Here is a 15,734-nt window from a genome sequence, read left to right on the forward strand (position 1 = left end):
CGTTTAGTCATTTCTTCCTTATATTCTAGGAGTGATAAGGACCCACCTCCACTAATTGTACTTCACAAGGCACCTTTTATTAAGTTTTTGTATCAGTCTTCAGCTCTGTACTCTAGCTTTGAACGTTTTTTTTTTAATTGACAGAGTTATATGTGCTCGTTGTGTACAACATGAAATCTCAAAATATGTACATGTTGTGAGATGACTAAATCTAACTATTTAACATATGCATTAACTCCATTGCTATTATTTTTGTGATGAGAAGAATGGGAACCTATGCCTTATTTATCTTTGTATCCACAAACCGTGCCTAGAGGCTAGTATACATTAAATTGATCAGTAAATGGTTTATTATGGCTTTTACATTATTGAACCTGAGAGCTTGTTTATGGGCAGTGTATTAAAAGTGGTTAAAAATTCAAAACCATTTCCCCCAAAGGTACAAAGCTGTCACGGATGCCTGTTCTCTTCAGCCGGATATTGACTTATTACCATTTGGAGACCAAACTGAAATTGGAGAGAGGGTAAGCTATGTATAGTTTGTTTAATCAATGGACAAATTTCTAGAAAAGCCTTTTGTTTCTTAGTGGAACATAATGAACTTTGAGAGCTTAGGAATTGCTTGTTGTCCTACTGACAAATTCCAAAATGTGAGGACAGGAGTCCTTTGATGCCACTGTCCCTTAAGTATTTATTAAGTAACCAAACAATGTTGTGCTAACCACTCGGGGATTCTCAAGGAAAGTAAAAAACATCCCTGCTTTGACCAAATGTGTTTTTCCTTACTTGGAGTTTACTTTCATTGCTTTGGAAACTGAGATTGCTTCCGACAGCTTCTTCCACTCTTGTCAACATCTATTTATTCTTATTGAAGTGTTCTTTTTTTCTTCCTGTAAACATACTTTACATTGACGTCATGCTATTTTGACCTCCTGAAAAATGTTTATACCTGCAGTCTTTGTGACATTATTGGCTAAAAGTTTTTAACCCTCAGAGGTATCAAGTGCTGGGTAAATGCATTATCAACTTTGACAACAAATCTGTGTTATGGGTGTTAATGTTCTCTACATTTTACAGCTGAGAAAACCAAGACTGAGAAGAGTTAAGGAACTTGCCCAAGTGCAAAGTTAGGAGTGCTGCCAGGATTATTGTAACTTTGTCATCTTTATTCTTAATGACTATTCTTTATTGCAGTATAATACAGTATTTAAGAGGATTGACTTAACTTTTCTGAGCCTCAGTTTCAACATGTGTAATGTGAGAACAAGATGTACATGTTGAAATTGCTATAAGAAAAAAAGACAAAGGAAATGTGAAGCCATTTATACAAGCCTGGTGCATACTAACTGCTAAATGAATGCAAGTTTTTTAAATGTTTATAATTAATACTTAATTATGAAAGAATGTTGATGTATAGTACTGTTTAACATAATTTATAATATCAAATTTAAGAGGTATGTATTAAATAAACTACAGAAACAACTCAGGAAACTAGAAAAAAATTTTGAAATGGCTTGTAATCTTTGGCACTTACCAAGTGTTTTGGTTATTAATGCTTCTGTACAGCAGAGCTCTCTGTCAAGAGTGAAAGGAGGATTATAACAGTCAAAAACTATCTTGAAATAATTCAATCATTTACCACTAGACAGTTTTCATTTTTTCTTACCAATGCAACCACAATTAAAATATTTAGAGGCTTTTTTATTCTAAGGATATTTTTTGCTAACAGATTTTTTTTTCTTTTTTTACTAATGGAAAAAAATGGGTGTTTCTTCACTAGGGCATCAACCTGAGTGGGGGGCAGAGGCAAAGAATCTGTGTGGCACGAGCTCTCTATCAAAACACCAACATTGTCTTCTTGGTAAGAATATAATCCTGTCTTTTATTTCTATTTCATTTTTCCCTCTAAACCAATGAGAGTCTTTGCAAAGACAAGTCCAGTAACTTAAGGGAAGATGGTTTAACTTGTGAAATCATAGAGCATACAGGTGAACCAAATCCATATGGCACAAATCAGTGGAAGATTGACATGGAGAGCTGAGATTTTGGAATTCAGCTTGGTGTCCAAGGACTGGGGTGCTCTAAGTGGGGTTTATCTGAGTTTCTTGACCAGGAGGATCATTAATGAGGGAATGTGGATGATATTGGATCTACTGGGCAGAATCGTACATCTTCTCATTTATATTCAATGACAAAGAAAGAAAGGCTAAAAAATATATCCTTGATGGGCACAAGGTGATTAAGCACAGTACTGCATTCCAGTGGTATGCAACTCAGGCTTTAGGTAAGATTGTCTGTGATGCTGCCTCAAACTATAGAAATCTTGGCTCTACCTGAATCATAAGCAGTAAAGGAAGAGTCTAAAATCTGTCTTTAAAAATCTCCATGGATGATTCTCATGATTATCCTGGGTTCATAGTTTGTCTCTATCCACAGATTCACAAACTTTGTGATTATGTTGATTATAGTTTTGGTCTATTTTTGTTCCTCCAGGAGGCAGTAGGTAAAATAACTTTATAGGTAGTGAATATATGTTAGAGACAAGCAGAGTATGGAAATACATCCTTCCCTGCTTTCTTCTCTGGGCAACTGTTAACCATTTATAAATCTGATTTTTAGACCTTATTTAGAGTTCTCATTCCATCTTATCTTTAGAACCTATTCAAAATGTAGATTGATTTTGGTGTTTCTCACTGAGTTTGCATTACTTGAGAGAGTTGAAGAATTGGGACACTCTGGAAATTCATTTCAGAGTAAACCTCTAAAAGCATCTGTCTCTGAAATTTAAAATAAATAAACAAATAAATGTCACAGCAGGATCTAGCAACTACCTAGGTAGTTGTACATCCTTTGTATAATGGCTGGACCCACAATTGGAAATGAGTTCTTAAAACTTGGGACCAGTTAATGACTGTACCATATAAGGATTACAGACTTGGAAATCAAAAGGTCCTCTGGGTATGATCTTATATCCCAGTTGATTCTATTGCCTGAAATTTAATAACACTGACATCAGTTGTCAAATTATTGAACTTAAAGTTGTCAAAAGGTTAATTTATTTTGGTTTCCCAACCATTCATTGCAGGATACTTTTAGTATCATCTTTACCAGCTTCCTGATCACTCTCTGAAGATACACTGCTTATCTTTAAGTCATCCTTTCTCTTGTTGGACAGTGTATATATTTCCTAGTGATGCTATAACTAATTACTATAACGGATGACTTAAATAGCACAAATGTAGCATCTTACAGTTCTGTAGTGTAGAAGTCCAACCAAGTGTCAGCAGGTCTGTGTTCCTTCTGGAGGCTCTAGAAGAGAATTCATTTCCTTGGCTTTGGTAGTGTCTAGAGGCTGCTTGTATTCCTCGGCTCACAGTTGCCTTTCTCTGGTTTCAAAGTCAGCATGATTGTATCTTGCTGACCACTCACATCTCCCTCTCTCTCATGCAGAAAAATTCTCTACTTTAAGGAATCCTGTAGTTGGTTTGGGTTTATCTGGATAATCTCCCTATCTCAAGGTCTTTCATCTTAATCACATCTATAAAGTAGCCCCAGGTATTAAGAAGTAGGACATGGGCATCGACAGGGGCCATTATCCCAAAACAGACAGTTCTTATTATTGGAAAGTTATAATGTGATTTAAATTTGCTCCTGTGTAGTTTTCCATTTATTTATTCTCTTTATGTTTTTGCAATAACAAATGTAACAATTTCATGCAGCCATGGTTCAACATTTTAACATTCTTGTCATAGTTTGCCTTAATTTACATTCTTCTAGATTTACCTATTCCCTCTCTTCTTCCCTTCCTCTTTTCCATCAATCAGTTTCATCTTCTATGCAGGGTGAGAGGAAACAAAGGCAATAATGTCATTACTCTCTCTTTAAGGATCTTACTTGTAAAATAATTATTTGAATAGTTTTATATTTTTCTCTAAATAAACTTTATCATGTTAGCTTTAACACATCATTAAAGCCACATGAAAATATCTGAATTTTGTATCAAGAATATTAGTTATTTTTGAAATCTTATGGCATCTGCAAATGTACTGTGTATATCAATTAATATATTCCATAAAAAAATCTTTAAAAATCCATATCCATAAAAATATTTTGCTTAAATATATTAATTGAATATTGAAGAGAATATATTTATAAAAAGTGTATATATGTATATTAAAATAAAATACTCTTGGGCTGGGGTTGTGGCTCAGCATTAGAGCACTTGCTAGCACGTGTGAGGCCCTGGGTTCAATCCTCAGCACAACATAAAAAATAAATAAGTAAAGGCATTGTGTCTAAATACACCTAAAAAATAAACATTAAAAAACATTAAAAAAATACTCTTGAATGGGACATTCATAGAATTGGCCATTTAGCAAATTTCCTTGCTTTCTTTAAAGGAAGTATCTCCCCAAAGTATGAATATACAGACAACCTTGAGATATGCTTCTCAATCCATCAAGCCTGAGTTTATTAAGTTGTACAAAAGGTTACATTTGACTACAATGCCAAGATGTTCCACAATGAAGCCATGGAGTAGAGATGATACCTGTCATTACTAATGACTGTCTATCACCTAGATATGATCATAAGTACTTGATTCACATTAGCTCACTTGATGTATGCAATAACCCCTTAGATTTGGTTATTATTTGTTGTCAGTGTTGTTACTTCTCTGTATTGGTAATGATAACAAGGCTTTTGGGTATACGTGTATCCAAGGTCACACAGATGGTAATAGTGAAGCAGGGATATAAATCTGGGGGTGGGGCTTGATTTCATGGTACATTTTTTTTTAAGTTTTTTAAATTATATATTCATGAAGGTGAAAGTCCCTGTGGTATATTCACATATGTACTTAGAAAAGTTTGGTCAGATTAATTCCAAAGTTCCTCCCTTTTCCTATCCCACCAGGCTCCCCTTCAGTCCCCTTCCTCTACTCCACTGATCTACTTTCTGTTTTCATGGGAACCTCCCACTTTTGTTTTTCCTTATTTTGGTCTAGATTTCACATATGAGAGAAAACATTCAACCCTTGACTGTATGAGTCTAGCTTATTTCACTTAGCATAATGTTCTCCAATTCTATCCATTTATCAGCAAAGGACAATTTCATTTTTTCTTTATAGCTGAGTAAAATTCTATTGTGTATATATACCACATTTTTTAATTCATTTATCTGTTGATGAGCACCTGGGCTGGTTTCATAACTTGGTTATTGTGATTTGTGCTGCTTTAAACATTGATGTGGCTGCATCCTTATAGTATGCTGATTTTAGTTCTTTAGCATTAATACCAAAGACTGGGGTAGCTAGATCCTATGGTGGTTCTATTCTGAGCCTTTTGAGGAATCTCCATACATACTGCTTTCCAGAGTGATTATATTAATGTGCAGTCCCACCGAGAATGTATGAGTGTGCCTTTTCCCCCACCCACATCCTCACCAGCATTTATTGTTATTTGTATTCTTGATGATTGCCATTCTAACTGGAGTGAGATGAAATCTCAATGTAGATTTGATTTGCATTTCCCTGATTGCTAAAGATGAACAATTTTTTGTATATTTGTTGGCCATTTCTATTTCTTATTTTGAGAAGTGTCTGTTTTTAGTTGGGTTATTAGTTTTTTGTTGTTGGACTTTTTGAATTCTTTTTATATTTTAGATATTAATCCCTTATCAGAGGATCAGCTGGCAAAGATCTTCTATTCTCTAGGTTCACTCTCTTGTTTTCTTCTCTGTTCAGGTCACAGATTGTGCTCTTAATCACCACACTTTCTTTTTAAATGATTCTCAGAAGACAAAATTCTCACTGTGATGCATTGAAGATATAAGCATAATATTAATCCACTATGGCTTTATTTATCAGAAAGTAAAACTAAAACAATAGTCTCAAAATGATTTATAGAGACTTTTACTACAATATTTTATTGAATCTCTTTTTTTTTTTGTGGGGTGGGGGTACCAAGGATTGAACTCAGGGGCACTCAATCCCTGAAACACATTCCCCAGCCCATTTTTATGTTTTATTTATAGACAGGGGCCCACTGAGTTGCTTAGTGCATCTCTGTTGCTGAGGCTGGCTTTGAACGCTCAATCCTCCTGTCTCAGCCCCCTGAGCCACTGAGATTCCAGATGTGCACCACCACACTACACTATTTTATTGGCTCTTTGTAGTGATCTGATGTAATTTCTCCCTAGTCTCTTCATTATTATTCGTTTGCATAATAATACATTTCTTATTCATTATACTAATGAAATGACATTTTGAAGCATTACCCAGTGTAGAACTACAATTTAGGGTCCTTTAATTTAGAAATAATGAACTTTTCATTACCCCTTGCTAGCTTATAACATTTAAAGCCAAAATTTTATGAAAACCAAATTAAATTATAAAAACTCATTTATAATTCATGTCTTATTTTTAGTATATGTGAGAAATTCTCAGAAAGAATTATAGTTTGGCCTGTATCAACAAGGTTCCTAGGGTTTTTTTTTAAATGAGAAGCTAAAATGTGTCTCAAAAGCAGTCAAGTTACCCCATGACAATTATCTGATTTCCTAAAAGCAGTAATTTGCTGTAAAACAAATCTTAGTAGCAAAACCTTGCTGCATTGTTGTGGATGGAGATGAATGCATTGTTTGAGCTTGAAACAGTGATAACTATTTTCTACTGCTGTGAAAATATCTTACCCTGCAACACTTGGTACTGATGCCTGAATTTTCATTTTTAAGTAATTCAGAAGTTCCATTATGACTGCTGTGTTAAAAGAAAAGCCATATATTTAAGCAGTAGAATTCTATCACTTACCCAAAATCTAACAATAAGAAAATTCATATATTTTGTTTTCATCATAATTAGGAATTAAATGATGAGGAGCTAGTGTCTGAGATGATTTTAAAAAGCAATGCACTAAGCAGTAAAGCCAACTCAGTCTTTTATACATACTACTTCTTGGAACATTCTGAAGATAATTGATAACTGATATATCTAGAGGGTCTAATATGTATCATTCAAATAAATTTCAGATCAAGATAACTGTCCTTAAGTCAATTTTGTTTCGTTATAATTTTTAAGTACAAAGAAAGTAAAATTATATATGTGTATGTGTGTGCAGCTATAATTACAATTTTCTTCAACTCTCACATTATCACAGTAGTCCATGATATAAATGGATTAAATCAACCAAATAATTACAGGTATCTCTCTGTTGCTAAATGTATTTCTTTACATATAATATTTTAATTTGTTAGTTTTAGATATACATGACAGTAGAGTATATTCAGACATATTATACATACATGGAATATACATATTCTAATTAGGATTTCATTCTTGTGGTTGTACATGATGTGGAGTTTCACTGATCATGTATTCATATATGAACATAGGAAAGTTATGTCCAACTTCTGTTGCTAAATGTATTTCTATAAAAGCCTTTTGTGGACATTAGTTATGTCACCCATTTAACTAGCATCGTAACTATGATATCCAGTAGATTTGATTTTTTTTTTCTGTCTGCAGTACTGGGAATCAAACCCAGAGATGCTCTACCAATGAGCCATATCCACAGCCCTAGATAGACTGATGTTTAAAAGGCTATTATCAATTTTGAATCACCCTTTAACTATCTAAATGCTTTACTCCTATTTCTTTTTATAAGGCTTCTCCTAAATATTTTAATAAGGCCACATTGCTTAAAGATTCTGTCTATATAGGCAGAGATTGGTGGAAAGTTGGAAAAACTATTGAGCTGATTATGTCACTACCAGTAATGACCACCTGCATACATTTATTCTTTTTAAAAATATTTTTAGTTGTCAATGGACCTTTATTTTATTTATTTATATGCAGTTCTGAGATTCTAACCCAGTGCCTCACACACAGTACTCCACCACTGAGCCACAACCCCAGCCCCCACATAAATTTATACTAACTTCCAAATATCAATTTCCATCTAATTAGAAATTGCTTTTATTTGGCATTGTCTACATAATGAGCCAATAGTATGTATCTATATAGAGAATATACTGGTGCCAAATTGTTTCCAAATTTTTCCAGGATTATAATTTATAAATATTGAAATAGGTAACCTATCTGCATTAGAATGAAAATCCAACCACTATTTTCTTGGGACCACATGACAAAGTAGAAATTTGCATATTATTACATACGCAGAGGAACAGCAATGAAATAGGTGTGAGGCAATGAAGAAGACAAGATTGCAATCACTCTTCTCAGTTCCTTACCAGAAACCTCTCTCATTTTGTACTGCTCTGTTCCTTCATCCATCCCTCAGCTTCCTTCATCCCTTTCATTACTGGTGCTTCTGACCGTTAATTATATATTTCTGCATCATCATCCATCCATACAGATCATTTTGCTTTGCAATTTATTGTTTTGAGAAAACTAGAAAGTTTTCTTCAGAAAAAAAATAAAGTTATGACCTTGGATTTAAAAAAAAAAAAATAAGAAAGTTTTCTTCAGTGATTTCTAATTTTCTTCTTTTAAATTCCTCAACAAATGAAACCATGCAATCCAATGCTATCACATTATAGGAATAAAATATTATTCATAGGTAACGTCATCACTAAAGTCAATAACCATAATTTCCTAAATCGTTTTTTAAATGTCTTTATCACTTAGTGCATGAAAACTCTCTTCCCCACATGATGGGCATTAATTCAGTGTGAAGCATGTTATTTTTGTACCTAATAATGACTGACATTTGTCTAGTGTTTATTATACTCTTAGTACAAAGAATTTAATGTATATTACCTTATTTAGTCATAAAAGCAATCCCATTAAATAAGTCCAGTTGTGTACAATTAGCATTTTCTATGCCCATCTTAATTATCTAGAATTCAGATGCTCCAATTATCTTTTCATTCTTTGCTTTGGTCTATTGTTGTTGGTTGCTGAGTAATGTGGTTTTTTAACTTGAAGATTCTATCAGATATCAAATCACTTAGAACATCCTTGCTTACTTTTTAAGTGTTTTTTAAAGTGAAAGAGAAAATGAAAGCCCCGTTTGTAAGTTAATATCTTTTTCTGACTAAAGTCATACAAGGTCTATTTTTTATAAATTTGCTTTGGAGATAATTGGTCCTTTGTTATTTGTATGTCTACTTTCGAGAGGAACTGAGTTACATAAAGAGTGTGGAAAATGTTCATCTTCCTCCATTTACTTGATTGCAGGATGACCCATTTTCTGCCCTGGACATTCACTTGAGTGATCACTTAATGCAGGAGGGGATTTTGAAATTTCTCCAAGATGACAAAAGGACACTTGTTCTCGTGACTCACAAATTACAATACCTGACACATGCTGACTGGGTGAGAATTGCGTTATATTTATATGACAGACACGTAATAGAGATGTGAAGAAATGCTTTCTGAAATAAAGCCATTTATGGGATCACTTAAAGCTTTTTTCCGCCCATGTCTGCTTATATGCACTCTCCTTAGATCATAGCCATGAAAGATGGAAGTGTGCTAAGAGAAGGAACTTTGAAAGACATTCAGACCAAAGATGTTGAGCTTTACGAGCACTGGAAAACACTTATGAATCGGCAAGATCAAGAATTAGAAAAGGTAAATGCTCACTTCAGAAGAGTGAGAAATGCACTGTATAATTACTAATACTGCTTTTAAAGCAGCATCACATTTAATGCTTGATATTATAATGGTTCTCATCTCATATCCCAAATAATTGTCATTCATGAACATGCTACTTTGAACCCATAAAATTTTAATTCTATCTTTTGGATGAAGCACTGTCAGGTTTGATAGGTTTTCATTTAAATTTGAATCAAGATGATTTTGAAAGGAAGAAAAGCTGTAAGCTGTGGGTGAGAGCTGAGAGATGTGGGAAGGTGATGAAAAGGACATAAATTTTAAAAATTTTACTCTCAAAAATTGTTTACAGTCCACAAAATCTTTTATTTTAACACAGTTTTACTTAAATTTCACAAAACGCTGGGAAGTAAACATGGAAAAATATTATCTCATTTTTACAGATGAGTAAACCAAGGTTCAGAGAGATCAAGTAACCCGCCTAAATCTGTACAGTATGTGTAAGTGACACCAGTGAAATTTAAACTCAGGTCCCATATCCAAATTAATTGCACTACGATGCTACAACATTAAATGAAGCAATAAAAGAGGTGGAAACCAAATTGAGTACAACTAAGGTTAAGAGAAGAAATTATCAATTAAATTTGTAAATTTTCAAAATGTTTTGCTTTTTGAGTTTGGGTTAGAATGAGTCCAGAATTTGGTATTGCTGATCAGAAATGAGCTTTACAAAATGAAATATTTGTATCAGCAAATTTCTTTTAAAAATCGGGAAATTAAACTGAATTACTTTAGAAAGAAAAAAAAAAAAAAAAACGATGTTTCCATTGAGAGGAAGAGAAGAAAATCAGACAAATTTTGGATATTTCTCTTTCTTTGTGGATTTGCTGAAGAGCCCAGAGCAAACCACATTAAGAAGAAAAGATACATATAAAAATTTACACATGAGATAGGACAAATCACAGAGCCATTGAAATTTTCTGTGCTTATTTCTCAGGGTTTTGAGATTTAAGTGAGATTGTGTAAATCCATTACAGGGTACAGTCGGTAAGTGACCACTTAGGAATTGTGCTATGGGAAACTTGATTATAAACATACTGGGGATGGCTCCAAATGACATTTTTTCAGTGATCTAAATGCCAGGGACAAAGGAATATGATGTAAGCTTAAGGAGTTGGACAATTTATGGTTTACTTTGGAAAGAAGATCTGGAAAAAAAAAATGAGAGCTGTTGGCTTGATATTATAGTAATGCTGTTAAGCAAGCCAGGAAGAAAGTCCATTAAGTTGTATTTAGAATGAAGTGATCACTTGAGATAGCATAGCTGTGTAATTAAAGACAGATTACAGGAGTATAAATCAACTGTGGGGCTATGGAGCAAGTGAGGGTATGGTCACGATAGATCCAGTTGTGAGGTGGATAGCAGACAGGAGAAGCCAGAATAACCAAGCACCTGCCCAGAGTCCCCATCTGGGCATGGAGGGAGGTTACTGCCACATAATGAAAGGCAGGCACCTGAAGCCAGAGAAAGACATATTTGGAGAACAAGACCACTTCAGTTCCTCGGGGAAGGTTTTGTGGGCACAGCTTTCTGTTTAGCTTGGTATGCAGTGGTAAAGGGTGTTTACCTATCAGCCAGGGCCGGTTTTGCCTCCCAGGAGACACTTGGCAGCATCTGAAGACATTTTTGCTACTAGGATCTAGTGGGATACTGTTCAGCATTTTGCAGTGTGCAGAGCAGCCCCACGACAAAGAGCCATCCATCCCAAATGGCAGCAGTGATAAGCTGAGCAAGCCTGGCCTGGACACGGAACAAGTGAAGCAAGTTCAGAAGGAAAATGAGACCAAAGGACAAGCAAAACCTCCTACCACAGGGCTTGAGGAAGAACTGTCAGCTTAACAGCCAAGGGGTAAAATAAGAAGGAATGTTTAAAAGATAGTAGTAATGAAAACTACAAAAAAAAGGCAAGGGGACAGCATTGCTAACTGGTTTAAATATTAAAACTTCTAGCATGGATGGCATCAACCATCATCTTCATGATGTTATTAAGTAAAATCAACAATTTTTTTGTGGTGTTGGGGATTGAACTCAGGGCCTTGTGCATGGGAGGCAGGACTCTACCAATTGAGCTATAACCCCAACCCAAAATCAATATTTGATGCCCCTCACTAGCTCTCCCCTACCCTTACCTTGGCCGGGCCCAGTCAATATTTATTGGACAAATAAAACTAAGTTTGTATTTATTTAATCCAAATATCAACATTATTTAAAATAGTTATCCTATAATGAGTTAATATGAGCATTTATTCTTAAGAAAAAATGCTTTAAAGACTTTTTGTGGTTTTCAGTCTCCAAGATCAAACTTATGCTCACAACTAGTCGGGAATTGAACCAGTAAAATCTGTTTTTCAGGATTCAGGTTTATTTCATTCCCTTACATGCTACACAAAAGATAGGAATTCTTTTTTCACTTTGTGTTTTTTCTAGACTCATTGACAAATGTTAGTTTTCATATCAAAGTTAATCTCTAATGTGGAATTGTCTTTGTAAAAATGTTATTCAAGAAACACTTTTGCTTTTACCCTTTTTTTAAAAAAAAATCATTTTTTAGTTGTAGTTGGGCACAATACCTTTATTTTATTTATTTATTTTTTAAATGTGGTGCTGAGAATTGAAACCAGGGTCTCGCATGTGCGAGGCTAATGCTCTGCCACTGAGCCACAACCCCAGCCCTGCTTTTACCCTTTTGACTAAGAATCTGGAAGTAATAGAGACTTACAGAAGAGCAAGTCTCATAATCCCACATGTGACATGAGGCCCAAAGAACCCAAGATCACTACCTATGTAATGAGCGCCAAAACTTTATTGACCCACTGATGTAACAAACTGTGTTTTCTGTTGTTGGTGATAGTATTTGTATTTTTATGTACAGGAAGCCCACAATTTGTCATAGATTCCAAAAGTTTGTGGATAAGTTTTTTGAGACACAGAGTGCACTTGCCACACAAAAGCAGGGTGATGGTCATTTTTCCAGACTGGCCTACAGAACCTGGTTAAACCTACCATGTAACTGAACCATTACTACCACCTCAGGTCTGAAGTTAGGGGACGGGGCTGAGGGGTTGGAAGCCAGGAAATGGAAAAAGTGGAATGCTTTCCCTTTCTTGGCCACAGGACATATCTGTATCAACCCTTAAAAACTTAGTTTGGTTTTGGCACTTTTCCCTTGTCTTTCTCCATATTTCCTCTCCTGAGGTCCTTTTTCTCTTAAACTGCTAAGCACCTAAGGACCATAATTGCCTGTTTCCTTCAAAATTACCTTCTTTCCTTCAAATCCTATTGAAGTCCCTTTCTTCTGTGCACCTCCCTCAATGAGATGCTAAAGAAATTCATTCTGATTAAATAACACATATTACTAGTAGATACCTGATAGGAGTTCAGCCAAACCAGAATGACATGCATGTTCTTTTTTTTTCCTTGATTTTTAAAATTTGTTCATTTTAGACATACATGACAGTAGAGTGCATTTTGACATATTATACATACATGGATTATAATTTCCCATCTTTGGTTGTACATGATGTGGAGTTATACTGGTTGTGTACATGCATTTTCTTTTTTTAAAAAATTATTATTTTAGTTGTAGATGGACACAATACCTTTATTTTATTTATTTAATTTTATGTGATACTGAAGACTGAACCCAGGGCCTCATACATGCTAGGCAAGCGCTCTACCACTGAGCCACAACCACAACCCCTACATGCATTTTCTTAAGGAAGGAAGATATTTATGTTAATAAATATAAGTCCTTAGAAAAATTAGTGTGTTTGAAATTGATTTGAAAATAAAACAAGTAGCAGTGGTGAAGCTATGCTTTAGGGTGAGTGGAGTTACTTCCCTGCCCCTGGGGTTGGTGCCATCAAATTGTTTCTGTGTTCCTGGCTCCCCGCTGCCTTCTGGGAGCTGAAGTGTTTTGTACAAACCTGACATTTCTACAACTGCTCCTTTGTCGGGAGTCCTGGGTCTCCAGAATGAGCGGAGAACCCTTGAGATGGCATAAAACCATCTGCATGTGTCATTCATCGGAAAGTCAAAGCCCTCTTCTGCGGGGAGCTCCTTGAATGATGGCACAATGTTTGCTGTAGGATATGGAAGCTGACCAGACAACTTTAGAGAGGAAAACTCTCCGAAGAGCCATGTACTCAAGAGAGGCTAAAGCCCAGATGGAGGATGAAGACGAAGGTAGATCTTTTCATTTTTAATAATTTTTTCTTGTATCTGAATGTGCAAATGAGGTAATAGAATGTTAGGGGTTTACCTTGTCAGTTGATGTGTGAGTTCCTCTGTAAGGAATAACAGGCCACTTTGTGGGGTGGAGGGAAGCTAAATCAAATGGCCAATGCCAAAAATCAAAAGAATGAGAGTGAAGGAAAGGTGTATACAACCCATACAAAAGCACTGTGTGTCTTATTACATCTGTGTCATGTATGACAGAGAACTGAAAGAAAAAGGCAGCGGTCTATAAGCATATCTAGACCTTTGTTCAGAAAAAAATGGAATGGTATAATAACCAAATCAAAATATTTATTTAATAGAATATCAACTCTTCGGAAATGTACAATTAGTGGGAAATATGGGAAAGATACTTTGGGAGTACCTACATTTGATTCACTCATTCATGATCTTTCATGGCAGTAAAGCAATAAAGGATAAGAAAATAGGTGCTTCTACCACCTATTGGCCAGTTCATTACATGGACAGATTAGGTACTGGGAGAATAAAGAAATGTTGTTATACTTCCCTATTCTGGATCTAATATGGGAAGCTGGGGAAAAGCTATCTGTAAATCTGAATAACAAAATACAATAATTATATTATCTTGACATTTGCACCAAATAAGTAAGGACTACCTCACAAGTCCATCTAGTAAACACATCACCTATGTAGCTTTTACTTATAATTGCATTTCAATAAACCAATTAAGAAGTGAAGAAAATTGAAATTGGAAGCCAGAGAACAACAAAACATGCTTCCTTTATGTTTCATATGACTATTCAGTGTTTCAGCAGGTGTTCATGGAGTAAATGAATGAATGAAAAACTGAATTCTTCATTTCAGTTTATAAGATTTAAAAAAAAATGTTCTTAGAAACATTCATTAGTTTCTGGAATTCCAAAACAATTATTTTTGATCCACTATAAAAGTGGAGTTATGCTGAATTATTTCCTCCGTTGTTCCAGTGGGAAGTATACCACTGGGGACACTGATTCTGCTCTGGGCTTGCTGGCTTGATCCATTTTCTCAGATATATATATAAAAAGAATATGCTACTTAGGAAAGGAGATGATGTACACTAAAGAGCTCATTATAGTCCATGTTCCTTCCAAGGCTGCTGCTCAGGTCCTATGCCTGTTCAAGTAATCAGGAGGGGAAAAAGGAAATAGTGGGCACCTCCTTTCCTTTAAGAAACTTGGAGTTGCATGTACTGCTTCTACCACCTATTGGCCAGTTCATTACATGGACATATTAGGTACTGGAAGAGTAAAGAAATGTTGTCTTTATGTGCAACCGTGGGCAACCTGAAATTTCAGTTAATGTAGAAGTAGAGAGTGGATGCTGGAGAGACAGCTAGCAGTGCACAGATGTTTACCTTTTTGGTCGTGCAAACCTCCATTCCTGTCATCACCCAGAGAACACACTTACTTGCTGCATTCAGTTCAAACATTTTCATACTTGGATCCCTGTGGTCTGATAACCTGTAAAGCAGAGACATGTCATCTGTCCTTGTGACCCTGTGGAATATGCACAGGATATGAGTAATGAAAACTGCCTTTGGAGAAGGAAAGGAGGGGAAGCACTGCAGTCACTGGGCCATACAGAAGACCAAATTTTGCTGGACAATAAATGCAGAAAGTTCTTGCCCTAGCAGTGGAGTCCATTCTTAGGATAGCCCGACTTGAAGTACCCAAGCAGTTTCAATATTTGAAAGAACCCCTTTGACCATTGTTCTCTGTGGCCACCGACTTTACCCTCTGAAACTTCCTCTTTGTCAACTTAACACCATGACCATTCTAAAATGGAACAGAGAAAGCATGGGTTCCCCTTCCTGAGCTATACAAAGCTTCTGTTTTAAACGTCTAGTCAGTTTGATCTGAA

The 15,734-nt window shown here is 35.3% G+C and overlaps 1 protein-coding gene across 9 annotated transcripts in view; it reads left to right on the forward strand.

Moving 5' to 3' along the window:
- Abcc9 (ATP binding cassette subfamily C member 9) overlaps positions 1-15,734 on the forward strand; it is a 128,066-nt gene that overhangs the window by 66,334 nt on the left and 45,998 nt on the right. For all 9 annotated transcript variants that reach the window (XM_071610099.1, XM_071610097.1, XM_071610098.1 and 6 more), the window contains 5 exons: positions 440-524; positions 1,781-1,861; positions 9,197-9,334; positions 9,467-9,592; positions 13,724-13,820. In XM_071610099.1, the coding sequence (XP_071466200.1) occupies positions 440-524; positions 1,781-1,861; positions 9,197-9,334; positions 9,467-9,592; positions 13,724-13,820 (527 nt within the window). The remainder of the gene's footprint in view (positions 1-439; positions 525-1,780; positions 1,862-9,196; positions 9,335-9,466; positions 9,593-13,723; positions 13,821-15,734) is intronic.

Source organism: Marmota flaviventris, chromosome 3, assembly GCF_047511675.1.
Source record: "Marmota flaviventris isolate mMarFla1 chromosome 3, mMarFla1.hap1, whole genome shotgun sequence".
Lineage (NCBI taxonomy): Eukaryota > Metazoa > Chordata > Mammalia > Rodentia > Sciuridae > Marmota > Marmota flaviventris.